Source organism: Talpa europaea (assembly GCF_964194135.1).
Source record: "Talpa europaea genome assembly, chromosome: 13".
Classification (NCBI taxonomy): Eukaryota; Metazoa; Chordata; class Mammalia; order Eulipotyphla; family Talpidae; genus Talpa; species Talpa europaea.
Window position 1 is genome coordinate 91749453 of NC_140080.1, and position 23680 is coordinate 91773132.

Sequence of the window (23680 nt, forward strand, 5' to 3'; positions counted from 1 at the left end):
GAGATTCATGTTTTTAATCACTAGCATTAATCTAACTTAGATACACATGTTTAAACATTAAACTGACTTCTAAAATGTGGTCTCCCATGTTTTTAAAACAAATGCTTTTTGTGCCTTGACATACAACTTGTTCTAGAGTGTCTGCTTTTCTGTAGACAATGTCTTAATGAATATTTACATTGATATATTTGCTGGTATAACTGATGTCTTGCATATTATTGAAGTACTTCCATTTTGAATCAAGGTCTAATTCCCTTAATCCCTGAGATTCTGATGGGTCAGCAGTGTGGAGGGTTCCACTGTGCAAAGAATTTCGAGCTGTGTCTGCTTTGTCACCCTTAGCATGGGAGTAGTCACAGTTCAGCCCCGTGGTGCTAGAAGTCTTACCTGTATTTGCCACTCCACATTGAAGTTACTGACTCTTCTTTCTCGGTTCCATATCCGCAGCTGGAGAAGGACATCACCTACGAGAAGCTGAGAGAGTGGAGCAGCGAAGACATGATGGAGGCATATGACGTCCGGCTGCACCTGCCCAAGTTCAAGCTGGAGGAGACTTACGATCTCAAGTCTATCCTGAGCAGCATGGGGATGAGCAACGCCTTTATCCAGGGCAAAGCTGATTTCTCAGGAATGTCTGGGGAGAGAAACCTATATCTGTCCAATGTTTTCCACAAGGCTTTTGTGGAAATAAATGAGCAAGGTACCGAGGCTGCAGCTGCCACTGGAAGCGAGGTGGGTTTCCGAATTAGACTCCCCTCCATTGAATTCAATGCAGACCACCCGTTCCTCTTTTTCATCAAGCACAACAAGACAGACAGCATTCTCTTCTTTGGGAGATTCAGCTCTCCCTAATCCCTGCATCTCTCTCACCAACAAGGTAGAAAAAGGCACCATAAGATGGAAAATACACAATGAAAATAAAAACCGGTTGGTTCCCTGGATCTCTTCTCGTTTGAATATTAGCAAGAAAATCTGTACTTTAGAGGTCTTATTAGATTTGCATAGCTAGACAGAATGGCAAGTTTTATTTTTACCACTAAACATTTTATCTTCATGTGACTTTTAGTTACATTTTAGAAATTTCATTGTTCAGCCACTTGCTTTCGATCCTTGCATGTCCTGCATCTGTGCCCCACTGTCACTTTCATTTCACACGCATCATTTCATGAAGAAAAATCTTTAGGATGGTGACAGATTAATAAGCAAGAATTTTTCCAAGAATTATCCTGATGGTTCATAAATTACCACTGTAAATTGAAATCCCCGATTGTTGCTGACTATTAAAAAAATACTTGTGTTGACATTAATGGAAAAACTTGTGAGGTACAAGTGAAATCTAGAGTTTATTTAAGAAATCTTGTTCGGCTTCTTAGTTTTAAAACATTTTACCAGGACAATGGTAGCTCTTAGCCTTAAGGGAAACTGTGTGGACTGTACCATCTTTACAACTTTTTGTGCATCTAAAATTATCCCAAAATAAAATTTTATCAGAATTAATTATTGTGCATAAAAGTTTAGGCATATTGGCATTACTGCCTTTAAAATCCTTATGAACTAGAGGACTAAATTTCTAATTTACGTACTGTTTGTTACAAGAAGATACTCTTAATAATACTAAATTGCCATAAAATTGGTGATGTTTTTCTAATTTTGTTTAAAAATGCTGAGCTGCCCCTCTGTGTCGCTAGTCTCATCAGCTGTTACTCCAAATGTCGGAACCGATAGTGTCCTTCTGGGCTGCTTTTTCCATGTGCACGAATAAAGTGAAAGACTGATCTGATAGTAAAAGGATAAAAACTAGTACAAGAATAAATGTTTCGTATCTCAAGTCTTGGTTTGGTCTTATAAGGTTAAAAAAAATGATTTTCTGTTTCAAAGATTGGCAATTGCACTGTGTGGTATTTTATCATATCTTCAAGAGAAATGGCTTGTATCCATAACACCTCACATTTAAGAAGCGATGGAGGAAGTCCCTGTAGCTGTGTTCCAGTAAGTTAAAAGTCCTTAAATGTTCTATATCATACCCACCAGCCAACACTCTCTGAGAGGCTGCCAGTGAGAAAATATTGCATGCTTTCTTTCGAACAATCAACGAGAAAGGGTAAAAGATATTAGAAACTTCACATTGGTAAGAGTCGGGGAAGTGTCTAGTTAGGTTTACTGAGCACCCAAAGTGTATTAGTAGATATTCTGGAGAAGGAAACTATATGCCTCAACCACAGCAGACCTGGGTCCCCTAGTCTCCTGGAGACATGTTGCTTACAAATCCTGGGGGAACTGGATTCAAAGTGGAAGTTAGTGCAAAGAAAAATCATTGCAAAATACCATGGAGTCATCTTGGAGGGGTATGTGTGGGTTTTTATAAACAGACTTTAAGTGGAGAACATTGCTGACATTAAAAGTTTTCCTCCTTCAAAGAAAATGTATACCTCTCTTTTTAAAAGGATTATGGAACTTAATACATAGAAAATCATTAAGGTAAAATACAGACATTCTCACATACAGATTTTAATGTATCCAGTGGTGTCTGGTGGAGAAGACTATTTTCCTCCTTATTTCTATTATTCTGCACTGGTTGGTTTTGTTATAAATTATACTTGCACTGCTTTGGCAACATTGCTTGATAAACTATACTCTGGGCTGAGCTTGGTGGATGAAGAGATGTCTATTTGCAGAATGTAAAAAATAATCACATTTACACATATAAACGTACATGGGAAAACCCCACTTTTTTATCCCATTGTGCTATCTCCCTTGGGGGCCCCCTCTTCTGCAGTCCTCTTGGTGGGTGGAATGTCTCCTTCCAGGTCCAAGGGATGGGAGGCAAATTGGCTCTCTGGCTCGCTGCTCCCAGGACACCAAGTAGAGTCAGCCTCCATCTCCCCTTCCACCACCATGTCCTGCCCACCTGGTCCTTCCAGGCCATGAGCAGAGCATTCTAGCATGTGGCTCAGCTTCCTTTCCATCCGTCCCTCCACCATCACGCACGCATCCCAGCCATGTGTCTTCCTAGACGGCAATCCTAGCCCGAGCCCCAATCCATCCAGTCCTATACCTGCTCAATCCCCAGGACGGTTACTGTTTGACCCGTGGCCACTCATCGACCTTGTCACCTCCCCAAACCCCAAACCTTGCCCTCCCCTGTTTTGGTATTGCCACTGTGAGTAATCTCCTCCCTGGTAATTTTCATGTCTCCTCTGGCCATTCCACGTGTCTTTTTTGGCTTCCCCCCTCAACTCATTCCTTATATATTGGCATTCTGTGGCTCCTTTGCCTTTTCACACTCCCAGGAAAATCTTACTATGCCCATGGCCCAGGATTTCAGCTGTGGGCATTTGCTCATGACTCCCAAATTACTGTCTGATGCCCAGACCTCTCTGTGGCCCTTCCATGGAGCTGTAACCTTCCATGACAAAGCAAAAGCCTCAGAATTTGTTTCCTCTTCTCCTAGCCTTACATAGTGCCCCATCATCAGGGGTTTGTCCAAATCAGTAATCCGGGTACAATACTCAGTTCCTTCCTTGTCCACCCTCCTAGTCTACCGGAGCCTTCCAAACACCTTTTATGTAATTATTAGTTATTCCTTTTCATTATTGCAAATTTATTAATATTCTTTGTCCATATTTCTATGGGAATTTCTTTTTATTATCAATGTTTTCTTTGAGCCCCTTAAGTGATATTTAAATTACTTTTTCATACATTTTCTTATTTTGTCATTTATCTTCTCATGGTTGGCATCTTTTGACATATGGACATCAAATGTTTTCAGTCAAAAGTATTGAATTTTGATGCCTATTTTCAGGTGCGTCATTGTGGGTATCGTAGAATCCCAGCCAGCCATGACTGGTAAAATCTTAAACGGTAAATATTTATAAAAGATATCAGACAAAGAGGTGCTGCTCCCCACTGAGCTCACCCACCACCGCTTTCTCTGCTGCTGTCCACTTTCTGAGTAATTATGCCCTGAATTCCCCTCTGGCTCCCTTAACCTGGTAGCTGGCTCTTCCTTCAGCCCTGGACCCAGGCTGCTGCAAGGGAGTGTTTTCACGAGGACAAGCTTGAACACGACTGTGATTAGCAGGTCTCCACTTGGGCCTTGCTTCCATTGGCTCAAGGCAGTCACATGACCAAGCTCAGGCCAGCCTGAGTGACCACACAAGGCATAAATGGTGGAAATAGTGAGGGGCGACCCTGAGGCCACCGATCACTGTCATAGTTGTTCCCCTGACCCCCGGTGATTCATCCCTCCCACAGGCCAAGTACCCTGACCCCCTGGGCCTATTAGGGGACCAGGCTCAAGCTGGAAGATTAGGAGTTTGTGCCATCCAGGCTTTTCAAGATGCAGTTGCTTCCTTGAGTGTAGAGATTTGTGAATTGAAGAGGAACACATAAATATACACCAAACAGGCAGGAAGAGCAGACCATGGAGATGCATTTTAAGATCAGCAAGGTGAACAGTTCACACTGTCCAAACAAGTGCTGGGACCAGCCCTGTGTCCATGTTGGTTTTATAACATGAGTGTGGCTTCAGCTCAACGACATTGACTTTCCATGTTCCTGTGGAGCCCAGCTCCTCACTCCCACAAACCTGCGACCTCCCTCCCAACTTCCTCTCCTTTTTATCACTCACAAATAATGCCACGTGCTTGGAAGCTGCTGGTCCAGGCTCCTGTATCAACTGCATTGTGATATACTATATTATACATCAGATTGTACTGATATTGGCTCTTTTTTAAAAAAGATTTATTTTATTTATTTTTGCAAAGAAGAACCGGGGTGTAGGCCAGAGGTGAGAGGGGTGGTGACAGGATTCACCAGAGACAGAGTGGGGGGCAGAACAGGTAGATCTACTGAAAATACCCTGCTGAGGGGAGCAGCAGGTGAGACAGGAGAGGTCCTGCTGTGCCATGTGGGTAGCTTCCTGGCTGGGGATTGAGCTGCTTCAGGGCTGTGGGTAGCTTAAGAGTGCTGAGACTTAACCCCTTAAGCCACTAGGGAGGCTCTGATTGTGGCTTTTGAGATTAATACTCCACAGTATAATGTTTGAAGCTCTTCATAATTTGGATACAAAATTTATGCTCTTTGCATGCTCTTTGCTTTCCATTGGTGTTACCTCAGGGAACCCTTCCTGGGGAAGCACCACTGTCCCATTTGATGCTCTCCTCCCAGCCATCACAGCGCTCCCTGCTGGGTGAATAGCATGGCAGGGGGAAAGAAGTCTTATGCCTTCCAATGGTATTCAAGGACAGAGAATGCTTTCTCAGAAACACCCAGCATGGATGTCATAGTAAAGAAATACAGACCCAATGCAATATCCTCATTCTTTTTTGGTGACAAAAATAACATAGGCACCAAATTTTGTTTAAAAATAGATAAATGAAAGGTATGTATAGGATGGACATGGAGCTTAATTATTTTCATCTTTGAAAATGTTATTTACAGAAAAGATTTTAACTTTCTCTCACCTAATACAGTTGTTTTATTCTTTATCATTTGACTTGAGACTTTTGCACATTCACAAAGGTAGACAGAATAGATTAACTAAGTTTATTCTTGATCATTGAACGTTAATTTAATGTCCCCAGTAGGATGCGCCTGCATCTTTAGTTTCTCAAAGAAACATGTTTTCTTCTTTGTTTTATTCTAAAATGAACCATTCCATTTTATTCTAGCAAAAGGTCTGTCCTTGAAATTTCTTTAAAGATTCCATGTTAGGATTTTATTGAGGTAAAGTTGGTATTTCATTTTATTTGTTTCAGGGGCTATAGGTTAAAATCTCTTCAAACATGTTTCTACACCCTGCCTGCCACTGATGCCCCAATAGTCCTCAGCGGTCACTTCTCCATGAGGACAGTAAAGGGGAAATCCTAAAGATACAAGTGTTTTGGATCAGACTTTTCCTTGTCCACTATCTGCTAGAGACCAAGAGAATGAATCCTGTTCTTTGTCCCATTCATCATCAGTCAAGACTGTGTCAGGGCTGAGGACCTTTTAAGACTGTGCAGAGTACGAGGTGTCTGAAAAGCCAGAGGTGGCCCTGAAACTCTTCAGAAGTGTTCTGTGACAGCCCTTTGACAATACTCTGTAACAATCAATGTAGTGTCCTAAGTAAAGCCTGAAATCGACCCAGACTTGCTTATTATACTTAAAACACCAGTTTCATTGTATGCATTTTTTTTTTTCTTACAAAAAGCCCAAGGTTCCAACTGCGCTAACCCTTCTGGTGACAAGTGGCCATCACTAGTGACCCCTCGCAGATATTCTGGGAAAACAGCTGCTGCCATCAGGTACAAGTGCATCCATTTTGAGAACATCTATTTGGATATTTTCCCAGCATCAACTGATTTTATTCCTAAAAGGATGTAATCTTAAAATCTTGGGAAATGAAGGTTTGGTTGGTCTTCAAACTGTTCAGAGTATTGAAAATAATTATAAAACCTTTTGCAGGAACAACTTTTGCATTTTACTGATTAGATTTCAACTACAATTCTTTGCATGATTAGTGTGCAGATTGAAAATCAAGGTCAAGGTCAAGTCTGTATTCCCAGTGATGAGTTTTTGAAACCCACCCAATTCCTGAGTAGCCATTCCTCATGGCAGCCTTTAATCCAAGATTAAAGGTTCTTAACCAGGTCTTGAAACAAACAACCCAGGTCCTCCTATTATTGTTTTGCAAAGAGCTACAGATTATTAAAACAAACAAATGCAATCACACGGTTCTCATTAATTCTAAAATAATTTTCTGAGAACAAAAACGTTCATTTCTACTACTTCTCCCCTCTCCTGTGGAACTTCTGTTTGTTCACAGTGTTCCATACACCCCGGCTATTAGCACAGACATCCATGCAGGCTGGGGTATGTGTTTTCAAAAGTTGTTTTGCTGGGTTTCTGCCAAACTAGCTTGGAAACCACTGGCTTCCAGACTCTCTTCCCTCGGGTTCTGGTTTTAGTAAATCTGCATCATAAAGCTCCTTTCTGAAACCATTGGGGTTTGCAAACAACACCCAGGGCAAGGAGTGGGGGAACCCTGTGCCTCCGGACCCGGGCCCCCGAGGGTGAGGCCTTCCCGGCCAGGGCTAAGTGACCTCGCCCGCTAACCCTCGGGCTCTCGGGACCCGGCCGGGGAGCTCCGGCCCCCAGGGGTGCATCCCCGGAGGAGGAGCCGGGACGGCGGCGGCCTGGCGCAACCTCAGCTCTGAGTCACCTGCCGGAAGCCTCGCCCGAAATCCCAGAGACCAGACCGCATCCGCCGGCTGGAGCAGCAGCAGCAGCAGCAGCAGCACGAGCAAAGGTGCAAACTCCAGGTACTGAGCCCGGGAGGCGCTGCGGTCCGGGCGCACCCCCTTCCCCAGGCCACCCCCTTCCCGGAGCCCGGGCTGAGCTGGGCGGCGGTGCAGGGAGCTGGGGCGCAGAGCCGTGGGGTCTCGGGGCATCGGCCTGGCCCTCGGCCCCACCCCGCGTCTGGCTCCGAAGTGGGGCTCTCCGGGCCGGCTGACCCCCGGGGCCCCCGCGGGGCGCAGACCACCCGGGGTGCCCCGGCTCCCCGGCCTGCGAGGGACGCCCCGGGACGTGCAGGCGCCGCTGCGCGCGATTGGCCTGCGCGGGGGAAGAGGCTGTGGCCAGCCGGGCGCGGAGGCCGGGCGAGGTGTGGAAACTTTGCGCAGCTGCGTGGGAGGAGCCCAGGGGTGCGCTGCAGGCGCCGCCCGCCTGGCGCTGCCTGGGAGCTCGGGCGAGTCCTGGGAGGTGCCGGGGCCTTGCGGCCTCCAGCCAAATCCAGATTCTCTGCCCGCTGCCTCGCAGTGCCTCCTCCCTCCACCCGGCTCTCCAGCCCTGCAGACCCTCCCTGCGCCCCGCAGGGCGCCCTCCCCGCGCCCCCACGTCCAGTCCTGTCTCCTCGGGGCCCGCAAGGCCTCAGCGCGTCCTGTCTTCCCTCCGCCGCGCAGCCCCCGGTCCTGTCATGCTTTCCCTACAATCTCCCGAAAACTGGATGCTGATACCTCATATATATTTTTTTTACTGAAAATCCCATCTCTCCAGCCCGTGGTGTTTTGATAACACCGTTGAATTTTGATACACGCCCCCCAAGAACTATCTTTTGCTATGTTGAAATTAATATATATATATTTTTGTTGTTGGCAAGATCCATGTCGGTTCATGGCCCAGCCCTCCCCAAAGCTGTAAGGTATAGATGTGACTGGGACAGCGGGCAGGGTGGGCAGGCGCTGAGGCTTTCCTGGAGAGGAATCGGCTGCAGAGACTCCCGTTGTTAACTCTTATTTAACTGACTCCTTCGTCCTCAGTGGGGGGTTTTAGCCACAGGCGGCAGGTTTTTGCACAGCTGCTTCACAGCTGCAAGTCTAGCAGTTGGCTTTGCTTTGCCTGCTAGAGCAGGGAAGCCCCAGAACACTTCCCAGCGAGTTCTTGTAGTTCTGGAGCTCGGAAGTCTGACAGGTCGCCAGCTACGCTTTTCCTGGTGGCTCTAGGGGGCAGGTCATTTCCTTGCTCTTTGGGTTCCTTGCTCCGTGGACCCACATCATTCAGACCCCTACTTCCATCCTTCTGTCACTCTGACCCACCCGCCTCCCGCTTATGGGGACACTGAATACAACACGCCCACCCAGAGAATCCAGGAGAATCTCCCCACATGGAGATCCCGAATTGATCACATCTGCAGAGACCCAGGGACATGAGGATAACACAGTCACTTTGGGGGGATGAGACCTGCCAGCCGCACCCAGAGTCCTGCTAGCAGAGGTGAGACCGGCAAGTTCGGCTGATGTGCGTCTATGCTTTGACACAGGCCTTTTCTCATGGATGACCTCTGCGAAGCAAATGGCACTTTTGCCATCAAATTATTTAACATGTTGGGGGAAGAGAACCACTCAAGAAACATGTTCTTCTCCCCGCTGAGCATCTCCTCTGCCTTGGCCATGGTCTTCATGGGGGCCAAAGGCAACACTGCCACCCAGATGTCCCAGGTATGTGCCGCCACGGAGGAAGAACAAGGGTTGGCTTCTTTCTGTGCACTGCCCGGAGCGGCTATTTACCTGCCTCACACAGCAGCTGAAAGTCCCATGGCTGGTAGTGGTGGTTGGGAGGTGGGGTGGGGTGGGGAGCATGCGGTGTTGTCCAGAGGACAGACATGGGCAGGAAGGTGAATTGTGAGGACAGACTCCCTTAGTGCTCATGGGAGCCAGCAAGTCATATAAACAAAGCATCAGTGGGTTGTAGCAAAGCTGCATTTTTGCTGAAGAGAGGAAACTCTAAATTCCACCCCACCAAAGGCAAAGCATTTCAATTTTATTACCTTCGAAACATTTGCTAGCATCGTCTTTCCGATGGCAATGCGGCTGTAGAAGCAAACTGCCTTCAGTGGGTCTGTGCTGGGTGCATGATGATGCTCGCTCGGGAACAGAATATGACACAGATGTGGGCTCGTCTCCTGGGGTGACTTAAAGGCAACATATAATCTGATTGATCAGAAATGGGTGACATGTGAGCCGAGTTACAAATGAACTAGCAGCTAAGAGTCTAGGAAAGCAGCCCTTAGCCTCCTCCTGCCTTGTTTCCTCGACTGTCTGGTGAATATCCCGGACGGCTGCCCTCTGCGGCCACTTTGCCTCTAAGGCCGGGGAGCGGGACCGTCTCTGCAAGTGCGTCCCGGGTGTCAGTGGAAGTCCCTGCGGTTGTCCTTCTAGTCTCAGAGGAGTGAAGCTTTGCGCTGGGGGTGACGGCGGATGCAGGAACAACCTGAGTTCCCATTCTGCCTTGACAAAATCACTGGTCTGCAGAACTGTGAAGTTGCTGATGAAACATTTTTTATGTTTATTTCTGCTCCTTTTTGTCACGGTAGATTGCTTCCGAAGGCCTGTTTGTTTTGTTCTGCCTCCTCCCTGAGTTATCACAACTAGCTGCCTGCCTGGGGGATCACCAGGATTGCTGAGTGGATAAACTTTCTAGGGGAGAATGGCCAGGCCCTTTGGCTGGTGGGGACAGAGGGCTTCTCTTATCTGCGGGGTGCTGCTGACATCTAGTGGACAGAGGCTAGAGCGGCCGCAAGGTGCCCTGCAATGCACAGGGTGGTCCCCACATCAAAGCATGGGCCCCGTATGTCAGCAGTGCCCAGGCTGAGAAACCCTGCGAAAGGCAGTCAAACCAGATTCTTTTATGTTGTGGTCCTCGGTGATTTTCAGCACAGAGGTCGGTTTGGAGCTTGCTCCTTGGTGGAGTGAAATGGCAATGATCGAATCACTGTCCTTGTCTCTGCTCACAGGCCCTTTGCTTGGATAAAGGCGGAGATGTTCATCGGGGCTTTCAGTCTCTTCTCGCAGAAGTTAACAAAGCTGACGCTCAATGTGTGCTCACGACCGCCAACAGACTCTTTGGAGAAAAGACCTGTGATTTCCTTCCTGTAAGTAGTTCTCACCCTGGGGACAAATTGAAAATCAGAGAGCCGTGGCAAACGCGTGACTTTAAATTGTATGATTGCTTCTGAATTATGTCCTTTGCTTTCTTGCTCTTGATACATCCCTCCCGGATGTCAGTGTCCCCTAGGCCACCCTCTGCTCCCCGCCATCTCAGCGACTGCAGCAACTCCCCGGGGGTGCAAGGCTCCTCCCTGTCCCATCTCTGGGAGTTGAGCTGCCCCTAGCCTGGCTGAAGACTCTCCTGCATCTTCTACATCCTTATTTAATGGGTTCCCAACTGCTTTCCAAGCCCAGCCAACTCCTTTGTTTCATCTCATCCATCCACACTACTGACAGAATAGTCTTTCTAAAATTAAAAACTGTTCATAAAAGGGAGGTTTGAAGTCTGAGGAGTTTGGCATGCAGTTCCAACACTCCCTAGTCCAGCAAAGGGCGTGGTCCTGGAAATCAGGCCCAACGACTTGCAGGCCATGCAGTGACCTCAGGGCACCCCGCCATTCTCTGGACTGGAAGTTCCAAGGGTTCTCTGGAAGCCTCCTGTACACCCTGTCCTGATTGCTCTTCCCTCCCCACCCCACATGAGGGCTGCACCCCATGGAGGGTGGCTGCAATGGGCTGAAGTACCGGTGGAGCTGATTCTGCATTCTTCCACTGGCTCGGTCTTCCAGGAGAGACTTGGGGTCTCCTGGTTAATCAGTGTTCCTTCTGAATAGCCACCTGATCTTTGAACATTGAAACTGGGGAATATCGGGGCACAGGAACCACCCTCCACCTTTCTTGGTTCCTTTGCTCCTTCTTTCTACATCTTCTGTAGAGGCTAAAATATTTGCAAACATGAGATGAGAACAAGGCCCTGGTTGCCAGGCATAGTCTCTCTAAAACTGAGTTTTTGTGAGTGAGTTATTCTTGGGTTTTAACATACTGCGGGTAAGGCCCTTTGTGACTTGACCCAGCTTACCTTTCAAGACTCATCTGCCATCACTGTGTTTTCTCTAATCCCTTACACACACACACACACACACACTATGATCTCGGTCTATCACTTTCCACTCCTACAGGGCCTGTAAGATTTCTGGATAATCTGGTTCCACCATGGGCTCTCTCAATTATTCAACAAGTATGTTTTAGACGCCGTAGTTGGTACCGATGATGCAGAAGTGAGTAAAGAGAGTCAGCCTGCTGGTGAGCAGGACAGGGGGTCAAACAGGAGGTGGAAGGAAGTGTGTCGGCCGGGATTTTCGTGGGCTGCTGTGGGTCTGGTACCCCTGCCAGGGTCTCTAACATGTGTGACCCTCCGGTGCACCCGCATTGCTCAGCGGCCTGTGAGCCCGCAGTCTGCATCACGACTTCACCCTGGGCTGCAGCACAGGCCAGAGCTGGCTCTGTGCATCAGTTACGTGGACAAGTCTTCAGGACAGGATGTCCTGTGCGAGCGTTTGTGCTAGAAAAAACGTTAAGAACAAGAGGTTTTCATGCTGTGGGGCCAAACCCTGTCTGTCGCCCATGCAGGCTTTCAAGGACTCCTGCCTGGAGTTCTACCATGCGGAGCTCGAGGAGCTGCCCTTTGCTGAGGACGCCGAGGGCTGCAGGAAACGCATCAACGACTGGGTGGCCCAGAAGACAGAGGGTGAGAGATGAGGGCTTCGGCACTTGAGGACGGGAGGAAGGGCAGACGGGCTGGCCGGGCGGTGACCTCCTTGCTGCCGCCTCTGGGACGGGATTCTGCAGAGGCCGGTTTGTGTGTTTGCTGGGGTTTCAGGTCAACTATGAAGTTCTGTTATTCTTCTTGAGTTTAGTGGATCATGAGGCCCTGATTGCTAAAAATACTTGAACCTAGTGTAAGAATCTCAGTAGCCTCCCCTCTGGGCCATGCTGGAGAATTCCTGAAAGATGCTTCCTCTTGGGAGACCTGTTTACGCGGCCTGGGAGGGCCTGGCGGTGGAGGGGTGGGGTTTTGCTCGGTTGCACATCAGCCGTGACAGAGTTTCTGGTCCCTCCTGGTGCCAATGTGAGTAGCTCTGGTTTCACTGCCTCCCCAGCCGGGCTGTGCTGTGTGGCTTTCAGAGAGGCAGCTTTTCTTGAATTTGTTCCTGATGCCGGAGGTACTGCCGTGTCCCCTGCCCAGATCACATTCCTCTCACTAGAAATATTTCTCCCAGTTCTTGACTAGAAGGCAGAGAAAACAAGCTTGTAGGCACCCTAAATACCTAGTGTATAATTTAGAGGCTTCCAGAATGTGGGGGCATTACAGCCCCTTTCTCCATGCTCCAACCTGGCAGTCAGGATCCATCCATCAGTCTGGGGGTGCCCTCTGTGCCTCAGGGAGCAGCCATGGCCTGGGTCTTTGTGCTGAAGCCACAGAACAGGGATGCCCCAGGGGCTTAGCCTCTTGCAACAGCACAGGTCACCTGGGGAATTCAGATGCTTTTCCACACTCACCTCCCTGTACCCACCCCCTCCCCCACAGCTGTGTACATGTCCTTCCATCAGGCTGATCACCTGCCATTCCTCAGAATTATCCCCTTGTCCCCACCGTCACTGGACAGTTCAACTTGGGCCTCCTTCCCACACTCTTTTGCCCCACTCCCTCCCTCCAGGAAGCCTCCCCGCTCACTGGGCTGCTGCCCATCCTTTGGAAGCCTCTCCTCACCTAAGTGAGGGCTGAGAGTTGGCGTGGAGCAATCGTTCCTGATCAGGATCGAACTCCTGGTGACACTGGCAATGACTGAAGATGATCTCAGTTGTCACAAACAGGGGCGTGTACTGGCCACACATCCCAGGTTGCGCAGGACAGTCCCACAGGGAATTATCTAATTACAGTGCAAGAGGGGAATCAGGGCTCTTGGGTGATCATCTTAGCTCAGTCACTTGCTGCCTACATGATCTTGGCACAAAGTCAGGTGGATGTTCTGAATCTGAAATTCTCCATTTTTAGTTAGGGCAAAATGATAGTTGTCCTGCCGTTTCGAATGGTTATCGAAGGACGAACAATGCATCGTGTGCAGGGACTTGACCCTAAACACCACCACCCTCACCTGGTGCCAGAGGGACGGGGTTCTGGCTGCTCTCAAAGAAGCCAAGAATTTACATGCTGAGGAGGTTTTGGTGGAAGAATATTATTCACCCCCAAGTAGCCATAAACTTTTCTCGTATTCTTTACAGGTAAGATTTCAGAGATCCTGGGTGCTGGGACTGTCGACCCCCTGACTAAGCTGGTGCTCGTGAATGCTATTTATTTCAAAGGAAAATGGAACCAGCCATTCGACAGAAAGCACACCAGGGGAATGCCCTTTAAAACCAACCAGGTAGGGGAATATTTTTCAGATACACTTCTTCCTGAAAGTAACACGCTGGAAAATGGAAAACATAAATAAATGACTTCATGCTGTCTTGATCCTTAATCTATTCGTGAATGTATTCTGTGCCCGCTGTACAGCTTCTCTGGGAGAAGGGACGGGAGATGCTGAAAAAGTTTTTATGTTGCTGCTTTTGTTTTGCATCCTTGGTCAAATTGATCTTCTATCTGGTTATATTATCTGGATTGAAAGACAATTTCTTCTAAGCCTTGGTGTTGTGTTTGTTTGTATTGTCACTCTGTATTTATTTACATGCTTTTTTTTTTTTTTTGTAACGTCAGTGACAACTGTGTCTCTTTATTGCCTTAGAATTCGTGGCTATATAATTCTGAACACAAGACCAAAGTTGTTAGTAGATGTTATAGCTAACTTTATTTTTTCATTTTTGGATCTTTTAAAAAATAAAATTGCCACTGTATATTTTAGGTGTGCAAAATGATGATCTGATATACTTAGCTAAATTATTACTTTTATTACTACAGTCAAATTAATTCATGTACCTTCTCTTCACGTGGTCACCATCTTTTGTATTGTGAAAGCACCTGAAATCTACTCTGTTAGCAAATTTCCAGTGTCGTTAAATATAGGCATAGATATCTGGTCCTAAAAGCCTAACATTAAAGACACTTTTTTTCGTTTCCTTTTCATATGATAATGGCTGGGGGTCAGTAGACATTAACTCAGAATTTGACTTCCATCCACTTCATAACAGCATACATATTGCACAATGATTCAGAAGTCTCGAATATATTTGGTGTAAGCTTTAAAGATGGCAGAGCTGCTCACGTGGCTGTTTCCCTTTCCAAGAAAAACAGTTACTTTTCAGAATAAAAGTGGAAGTTCTTCCAGCCTGTACTTCTTTTTCAGAAGAATTGGGGTTCAGGCCAGAGGTGAGGGGGGTGGTGAGAGGATTCACCAGAGACAGAGTGGGGAGCAGAACAGACAGACCGATTGAAATACACTGCCGAGGGGAGCAGTAGGCGAGCTCCGCCATGTGGGTCAGCTCCCTGGCAGAGGATCGAACTCAGGCCACAGCAGTGATATTGTGGTAGTGCTGAGACTTAACCCCTCAGCCACCAGGGAGGCCCTGAAGAAATAATTTTAACTCTAAGGTCCTTGGTATACTTCTCTGTTCATCTTCTCAAAAGAGAAGAACACAACTTTTCGCAAACATCACGTTGAGAGCTTTCTGGCTGTCCCTGTTGGTCAGTTTATTCTCTTATCTAGCAAATACTTGATTTGCTAGGACAGTAGCAGATTGTGCTCAATACTAATATGTAATAAAGATTTTATAACTATCAGTATAAATGCACAGAAATAGTAATTCTCTTGTAGGCGCCTAGGGGTTCTAGAATTTGACATATCTCATTGTCAGTAAATGTGCGCGTGTTTTCATAATCTGATATTAATACCGCATTTTTCTAGGAGCAAAAGACAGTGCAGATGATGTTCAAGCAAGCGCAGGTTAACCTGGGGTACGTGGACGAGGTGCACGCTCAGGTCCTGGAGCTGCCCTACGCGGGGGAGGAGCTGAGCATGGTCATCCTGCTCCCCGATGACGACGCTGGGCTCCATGAGGTGAGTCCCTGGCCGGGGCCCGAGTGTGGCTGAGCAGCGGGAGTGCACTCATCATGCAGTGATTAGATAACGCTGTCAGGTATTCGAGAAATCAGCTTTATTTGCAAATAGACTGGCAAGGAGGTAAGAGATCAACTTAAATCTTCCTCTCCGATAAAGACAGGAAATAAGGGTACAAAGGTTTACAAATGTTCTCAGGCTTGAGAACATTTTATTTTATTTTATTTTATTTTTTATTTATTTTTTTTTCTACTTAGGTCAAGTTACTTTTTGTAAAAGGTGTGAGACTTAGGCTGAAGTGTGTTTTAAATGACTCTGGATGTTCATTTGCTCCAGCATCATTTGGTGAAAAGGCTTTTTCCTCCACTGAGTTGCATTTGCACCTAATAAGATGGACATATTTGTATGGTCTCTTTCTAGGATCTCAATTCTGTTGCCTTGATCTGTGTACTTGTTCCTTTTCTCTACCACACAGAATTGATTACTGTAACTATAAACAGGTCTTGAAATAAGAGTGATTCCAAGTCTTGAAATAAGACTGATCCCTCCTACTCTATTCTTTCAACATTGTTTGAGATAGTCTAGTTCCTTTGCTTTTCCATAGATTAATCTTGTATACTAACGTAGCTACAAAAACCTGGCGGGGATTTTGATAGGTATTATGTTAAAGCTATCAGTGTGGGGAGAATGAACATTTTATTATGCTGCATATTCCAATCCATGAGCATGGTATATTTCTCTAGTTATTTAGATCTTTCTTGAGTTCTTTTATCAACATTGTGTAGTTTTCATCATACAAGTCCTAAACATGTGTTGTTAGACTAATACCTAAGGATTTCAATTTTCTTGAATGGTTAAGTTTAATTGTGATTACATTTATTTATTTATTTTTTATAAATTTTATTGTTATATTCCCCATACAATTGCAGCCCCCCCATTCTGACCCCAATCCCTCCCCTCCCGCCCCCGCCCCCCTAAAAGTGTCTCTGGTTCATAGTTTTTGAGAACATTTTATTTTATTGACTGAGTATTGAGTTAGGGGCAAAGAAATGAGAACGTGGCTGAAGTTCATTGGCAAGGCACAGGGTACTTGATGCATGACATCTGAAGGGGCTTTTCCTCGGGTAGTGGAGTTTGGAATTCTGTCCGCGGCCCCTGCCCGTGGCAGCCCCCTCCTCACCTGCATTCTCAGTCTCCAGATGGTCCTTTGCTTCTTCTGGCTTCGGCTGAGTCAGCAGGCTCTGCTTTCTGTAAATACAAGCCTCAGAGAGAAAGGCCTAGAATATGGGTTTGTTTTGTTTTGTGCTCTTAGAGTTTGAAATAATTTAATCGTTTAGGCTCAGATTCAGGAGTATCTGTGCATGCAGCCTGAGCTACTTTCTTTACGTTCCCCCGACAGAGGGTATTGGAGGAGCTCCAGTTTAGGGTGGTCGCAGGAGTGCTGACAGTGACCCTTTCGTGTTTAAGCTAGCAAGTGTATTCATTGCCATCGAGTGTATACCTAGGAGTGGAATTACTAAGAGGACAGATTTTGGTGAAGTTAAGAGTTCCAAAACTGTAATAGTATTCTTCATTTTGAAAGGAGGAGCTGATCGAGGGTCCAATAATTATTGAACAAAAGTGCTGGAGAAAGAGAGAACACAACTCAAACACTAGTGTGCATAGGAGTGTCCTGGGGGTCTTGTTAAATGCAGATTTTAATTTGAGGGCTATTGTTCATTTCTAACAAGATCCCAGTAGTCAGGTGTTCTTGGTCACGGACCACACATTGAGGAGAAAAATCTAAAGCACAGGTGAGGACCTTACCTTAGGAGGAGAGAAACCTCTTCTCAGGACAGAAGATTCCCGAATGGAGAAAGCATATTCGTAAAAAGGAAGGTGCAGGGTCAGTGGTATGCTGGTGTCCTGCGCTCCGGGGGTGCAGGTAACATTTGCTGATTCCCTGGTATAAATACTGAATTTATTTCATGAAGGGTTTTACAGTTGACTCATCAGAGATACAGGCCAGCGGCAGCCCAGCAGGGACTAGGATGCTGAGGGCGGGCCAGCCTGATTTCCCTGGTTTCTCTATGGAACCAGGAAGTTATTGGCATGAGTTGAGGATGAGACCTGTGATGGCCACTTAAGAAGAATATTAGGATCGTCTAGGAATAGAGCTAAAGTCCAAACAACTGTTAAGGGAGCGCCAGACTCACCTGGGCTCCAGGTGGTAAAGGGAGAGATGCAGGGGAAGGCCCGCTCCATCCTCTCCTTCCTGTGGATAAATAGAATGAGTGATGGGTCTTCGAGGCTTTGGCGCTCATGAACTCCAGGGCAGACAGAGGGCGAAGGGATGCCAGCAGCAGCACCCTGTTGAATTCCCCTTTTGACTCTCCCCGTCTCAGAAGTCACATCTCCCTTCCTGTTCAGATGCTCCTCACACCCACCACGTACCTGTCAGTCCTGAGTCACTCTGTTTATCTCTGTCAAATAATCCTCAACTCACAGGAACGCGTGTCACATACAATCAATTGGTTGAGAATTTTCTAACCTAAAAAACATTTGAAATGTACTTGGCACAGATGGTTTAAATGAAACTTTCTTATTGTCTCTTCTCAAACGCCTTATTGTCTCAGGTGCTTTCTGGTCATATTGTTCTAGAGTCCATAAGATGGGGGTGGGGAAAAGATGAGAATTTGAGGTGAGATCATGTGTGGTTACTAGAGGAATGATCTCTGTGGACGAAATGGGCCGGGACCGGCACTCACCATCTCGTTGCCTGTCATGGGTGGGGGGCACAGTGTGGGGGCGGGTGGGCACTGAGCCGCTGTCCTCTAGATGTTGAGCTCTGACCCGGCATTATTCCAGGTGGAAAAAGCACTTACCTATGAGAAGCTGAGCGAATGGACAGATCCAGAGAAGATGACCAAGGATAAAGTTCAAGTTTTCCTTCCTCGACTAAAGCTGGAAGAGAGTTATGACCTGGAGTCTGTTCTTCGGAGTTTAGGAATGACGGATGCCTTTGAGGAAGTCAGGGCAGACTTTTCTGGAATGTCGACTAAGAAGAACGTGCCGGTGTCCAAGGTTGCACACAAGTGCTTTGTCGAGGTGAATGAGGAGGGCACCGAGGCGGCCGCCACCACGGCCGTGGTCAGGAACTCCCGGTGCTGCAAAATGGAACCCAGATTCTGCGCGGACCACCCCTTCCTTTTCTTCATCAGGCACCACAAAACCAACAACATTTTGTTCTGCGGCAGGTTCTCGTCTCCGTGAAGAGCTGCAGGGCTGTCCACACGTCCCTTTCCCTCCCGTCTGCCCCACTTGCCTTAACTCAGATTCCGGGGGGCCCAGATGGTTTTAGGGGCTGATGGCCAAAATAAAGTGTCTGCCCTTGGGGTGTTTGTGAGCATGTTACTAATTATTCCACAGCCATGGGGAACCAGGGAGGCTTCAGATGCGTGAGGTTTGGGGTGCAGAGGGTGAGGCTTGTTCTGGGGTGTTCCTGGAGCTCCTCTGTCTCTCAGGTCCTGTCTTCACCCACCTGTCAGATGACCAGCTCTCCCCAGAGTCTGTGCCCCTTATTTGTGGGTGTCTTCAGGAGGGTGTCAGGGACTGGTGAGTCCTTCCAGTCTTCCATGCCGTGATCTCGAAGCTCTGCCACCCCCGCTGCAGAGCTCAGGGTAGATGCCGGAGCAAACCCTGCAGCTGCCCAGGCCTCAGGCACAGCTAAGATAATGTGTCTCTGGCCACATCAGTGTCACAGACAGCCCCTGTGTCCCTTATCTCAAAAGAGACCGTCAGATCCTCTTGCTGTGGACCCCAGATGCAAATTCAGGCCTCAGCAATGAGCTTCAGGACTGAACTTGCCTGTGGGCTTGTGTTTTATGACCTTTGTTATATTGATTTGGGTTCTTTCTATTCCCCTGTTGTTCAAAATTTTTATCATAAATGGGGGCTATATTTCATCAAATGCTTTCTCCACATGATATTAATATCATAGCATTTTATCATTTTGTTTGTGGAGAATATCAACATGATTAATAACAACGATATGAATGCATGATTGCATTCTATTCTATTGCCTTTTTAAAAACAATTTAATTTTGCCATTCTAAATTATTTGATATAAAAAGCTTTAGGCTAGGATGATATATAGTTGAAAAATTAAAAAAAAAAAGAAAATTTAAGTCACCCACAATCCTACTATCCGATAATCACTACTGTTAACCACGATATATATGCTCCCTTTATATATAAATATTAGTTTATAAACATTTAACACAATCATATATTTTGTAGCTTATTTCTATCCTCACTATAAACGTTCAGAAAATTATTTTTATGCCATTGATTTGATGTATGAAATTGCATGACCATCTGTAGCTTCTACAATCAAATTTTTTGGATGATTTGAGTAATTAAAATTATTTGTATACTATATAGTTATGAGTATACTAAATATAAATCTAAATATTTTTTAAAAGACAGTCTTAAAAATGATACTGTCCAACCAAAAGTTGGACACATTTTGAGAGCCCTGCAAATTGGTCTCCACAAACTTGACTTCTAGCCATTCCTAGCACCAAAAACTTGCCTGACTTTTTTCTTATGAGTTGGACTGAAAAGTGGTTATTCCTCACTCTGTTTTTGGTTCACAGTTCATAGATACAAGAACTGTTCCTATTATAGCAATATTCATATAATGCATACTCATACATTATTCTATTGTATGGATAGCCCACATTTTATCATTTTCTCTTTCGATGCACATAAATGTACATTTGAAGATGGCTCCCAAGATTTTGTCTATTACAAATGAAGTTTTTATTAACATTCTTATCCTTATTCATGTCTTTGTATGGGCACATGTTATTTCTTTGGGGTAGATATATGAAGTAAAATGGCTGGGTCATATGGAAGGTGTACTTTTAACTTTTTAAGAAGCTACCAAATTGTCCAACATGATTGCACATTAACATTCCCAATAAAGCATATAAGAGTTACAGTTACTCTACATCTCCATCAACATTTGGTAAGTCAATGCTCTTATTTTAGGTGTGTAGTGGTATTTCATTGTGGTTTTAACTTGCTTAATTTCCCATGGACTAACTATGTTAATCATTTTTTCCGTGTGTGTGTGTGTGTGTGTGTGTGTGTGTGTGTGTGTGTGTGTTTGTCATCTCTGTATGTTCTTGAGTGACAATTTTTTAATGTTGGTTGAAATTTCTTTATATCTCTTTATCTATTTATTGTCTTACGTCATTGTTAATATTGGGACAGCATTTTATTTCTCTCCTCCAGTGTGGTTCCTATCGTTCACCACCACCACAGCACCAGCGATCCCCTGTCCCTGTGCTCTTCCCTCCACTGTTTGATCTCTCTCCATCCCCCCCTGCTAGATGCCTCAGCTCTATGGTCATCTTGCAAGTTTTGTCTTTTTCCTGACCCTTTGTTACCTTTCTCTATATTCTACTTACAGTGAAATCATCTGATATTTCTTTTTCCTTCTGACTTACTTTGCTTAACAAAATCCCTTCCAGTTCCATCCATGTTGCTGCAAATGGCATGATATCTTCACTGCTTGCTTTATTGTTTTTCATTTCTTTTGAGAAATTTTGTGTTACGGATACCAAATCCTTTATTAGCTAAGTGTTTTATAAACATTTTTATTCCAGCCCATGACATGAATTTTCATTTTGATGGAGGCAACTTTATCAATCTTGAACTCTCTCTTAAAAACAAATTAGATTTTATAGTTTCTAGATTTTAAAACAGTGTCTGTAAATACGAAATCTTCACCAAGAACAATAGCAGCTTTCACAAAAAGCTGGTGGGAGCAGAAGCTGGTGGTAAAGCCACTTAGAAAGACAAATGACATTCCTGAGCATTTGTATGTTAAACATTTGTACACATGCCTCACCTCTGTCAGGGTGACCAGATAGTCAATGTGAATTAAAAACCCTAGAGAAATTCTATGTTCAGGAAACATGGAAAATAATGCTCATAGCAATGTTGTTCACGGTAGCAAAAAAAATAAAGAAAACAAAACACACCCACACACACACACAAAACCCCCCAAAAAACCCAAGGAGAAACGCTGAATTGTTAAAATGAATAAATCATGTTGTATTCATACAGCAGAGGCAGGGTCATCATCTTGCTCAGTTTTGGGCTCCAGTCACATTGTTAGCACCTTTCAGAGAAATCACAATATTACAGGTGTCTTCCGGAGGTTGAACAAATGTGTGCAGAATATCATATATTAGGGAAAATGAGATCATTTTCTCCTGGTCACAGCTACTAGCATAAACACAATGCTGACCCAAAATAATAAGCAGCAATTGCATTTGTTTTAAACAATAAAATGACCATTGTGCTTATATATATATAAACATATAAATATACATACAAACACACATAAAAATTTATACAAACACACATAAATAAATATAAACATATATGTACATATATAAACATTTTTAGTAAAGGTATGGAGAAAAACAAAAGAATTATTAATACAAAATGTAGGATAATATTTAAGATAGCATTTAATCCAGGGCAGAGAAAAAATATGATAAAGTTAACAGGAAGCTTCAAAGTTATTCATGATTCTCCATTTCTTAAGCTAGGTAATGGATTAGATGTTTATTCAATTTGCTATTAACCTGTTAACCTTTGAATATATATATATATATTCATGTGTATATATATATATATTCATGTATATATGTGTATATATGTATATATATCCTTTGTTTTATGCTGATATGTTTCACAATACAAAGAAATTTAGCAAACAAATGGAGAAATTATGGCATAATATGATCTGATAAGAACTACATCAGCTAAGAGACATAACATTAAATGTTATAAATTTAATAATCAAGCGAAATGTAACTTTCCTATTAAAAGACAAAAATCTTTGAGGTTGGAGATGAAAAACTGTTTTGCCAAATATAGTTTTTCAATTAGCATATTTCAAACTAAATGAAAAAAATGAACAAAGATATAGCTGGAAAATTAAAACAAAAGGACAGCAGAAGTCAAGCTATTAAATCAGAAAAAGTAAACTTGAAGGAAATGAGTTTAAATGGAAAAGTGCTGTCATTTGATGGAGAAAAAGGTATGACTCATGGTGGAGGTAAAATTCAAGCTTTAATGTGCCCCTTCCGATACTGAACAGAAAAACATAGAAAAAAGATAAATGAAATAAATCACAAAAATTTGACTTAAACTCACAGCATTACACTGAATTTTACGTTAAAACCCATACTGTACATCTTCACACCTCTGAAATTGAAACTGTCTTACGTAATTGTCATTGTTTATACAGTGCTTGTATTTTGTCACATTGATACTTTTTTCACTTCAGTTTGGTCTTCTATGGGTTGAGGATTGTCATAAAGTTTTAAAGGTTATATTAGTATTTGACACTGAAAAAAATCATTGTGAACACTAAAAATTATTGAAGTGAAACAGTGATATTAGAGCATCAAGGACTGAGGTTTGGAGGAATGAGTGAGCTTCCCTGTCGTCTTACAAAGCAATGACTGTGATTCTTAGAACATAAGAAAGGACACGAGAAGCAACTGGGTTGCAGTATTATCATCCACACGCAACATGAAAACTTGCAGAAAGGAAATTTAGGCTCACATTTGGTAGTGTTTGGTGGGGCTCATGTAGCAGAGTTCTTAATGACACAATAAACAATATAGTGATTAAAAAAATATAGTTTCAAGTCCCAAGACAAGAGTCTGACTCTCAAAATGTTTTAAGTGTACTTTGTAATTTTTTTTATAAATATTTAATTTTGCATGTGGACAAGAATATGATATAATAAAAGCATGTACAAATATATCCAAAAGAACTCTTTTCATATCATAAAATAAAATTCAAGTAAGAGAGAGAATTGTACCATAAATTCAACTGGCAGAGCCTTTATTTCCTTAGTGATACATGAAATAATAATGCATTTTAGAGCTGAGGTCAACTTAGCATTGATGAAGTGCACTGCAATTTGATCATTTCTTCCTTTTGTATCTAACTGTCAAGAATGCATGCACACCAACTGATCATCTACAGTTCAACTTTTCTCTGTTTTTTATATCCTTAAATCCTGACAGAGTTACTGAATTTTTCCTCCTAGTCCTTCTATTGATTTTTTTGGCAATAATGTTTTAAACTTCACAAACATATCTTTTTGCCTTTTGATTATTCCTTCTTTTTTTTTTTTTTAGGTAAATCTGTGTGTCTGCATGTGATTTTGTGCACACGAGCTTGTGAATACCTTCCTGGATTTGCTAAAAATACAACTTGGAATATTTGTGTACTTCGTCAGTC

General features: G+C 44.3%; 2 protein-coding genes across 2 annotated transcripts in view; both read left to right on the forward strand.

Moving 5' to 3' along the window:
• Positions 1–852, forward strand: part of LOC311183377 (plasminogen activator inhibitor 2-like) — a gene marked incomplete at both ends in the record, with an annotated part of 30751 nt that extends 29899 nt beyond the window's left edge. Inside the window, 1 exon segment of the mRNA XM_084252715.1 lies at positions 448–852. Within this exon segment, the coding sequence (XP_084108841.1) occupies positions 448–852 (405 nt within the window).
• Positions 853–8804: 7952 nt separating this feature from the next.
• On the forward strand, positions 8805–18707 carry LOC311182735 (serpin B8-like). The gene is made up of 6 exons (XM_084251776.1): positions 8805–8978; positions 10274–10411; positions 11937–12054; positions 13590–13732; positions 15209–15361; positions 18209–18707. The coding sequence occupies exons 1-6, from the start codon at positions 8811–8813 to the stop codon at positions 18611–18613; spliced, it is 1125 nt and encodes a 374-aa protein (XP_084107902.1). The 5' UTR covers positions 8805–8810; the 3' UTR covers positions 18614–18707.
• The last annotated feature ends 4973 nt before the right edge of the window (positions 18708–23680 follow it).

Coding starts and splice junctions, on each gene's coding strand:
- LOC311182735 (XM_084251776.1), top strand. CDS start 8,811: ATGGATGACCTCTGCGAAGCAAATGGCACTTTTGCCATCAAATTATTT. Junction 12,055..13,589: donor GGTGGCCCAGAAGACAGAGG/GTGAGAGATGAG, acceptor TATTCTTTACAG/GTAAGATTTCAGAGATCCTG. Junction 13,733..15,208: donor TGCCCTTTAAAACCAACCAG/GTAGGGGAATAT, acceptor GCATTTTTCTAG/GAGCAAAAGACAGTGCAGAT.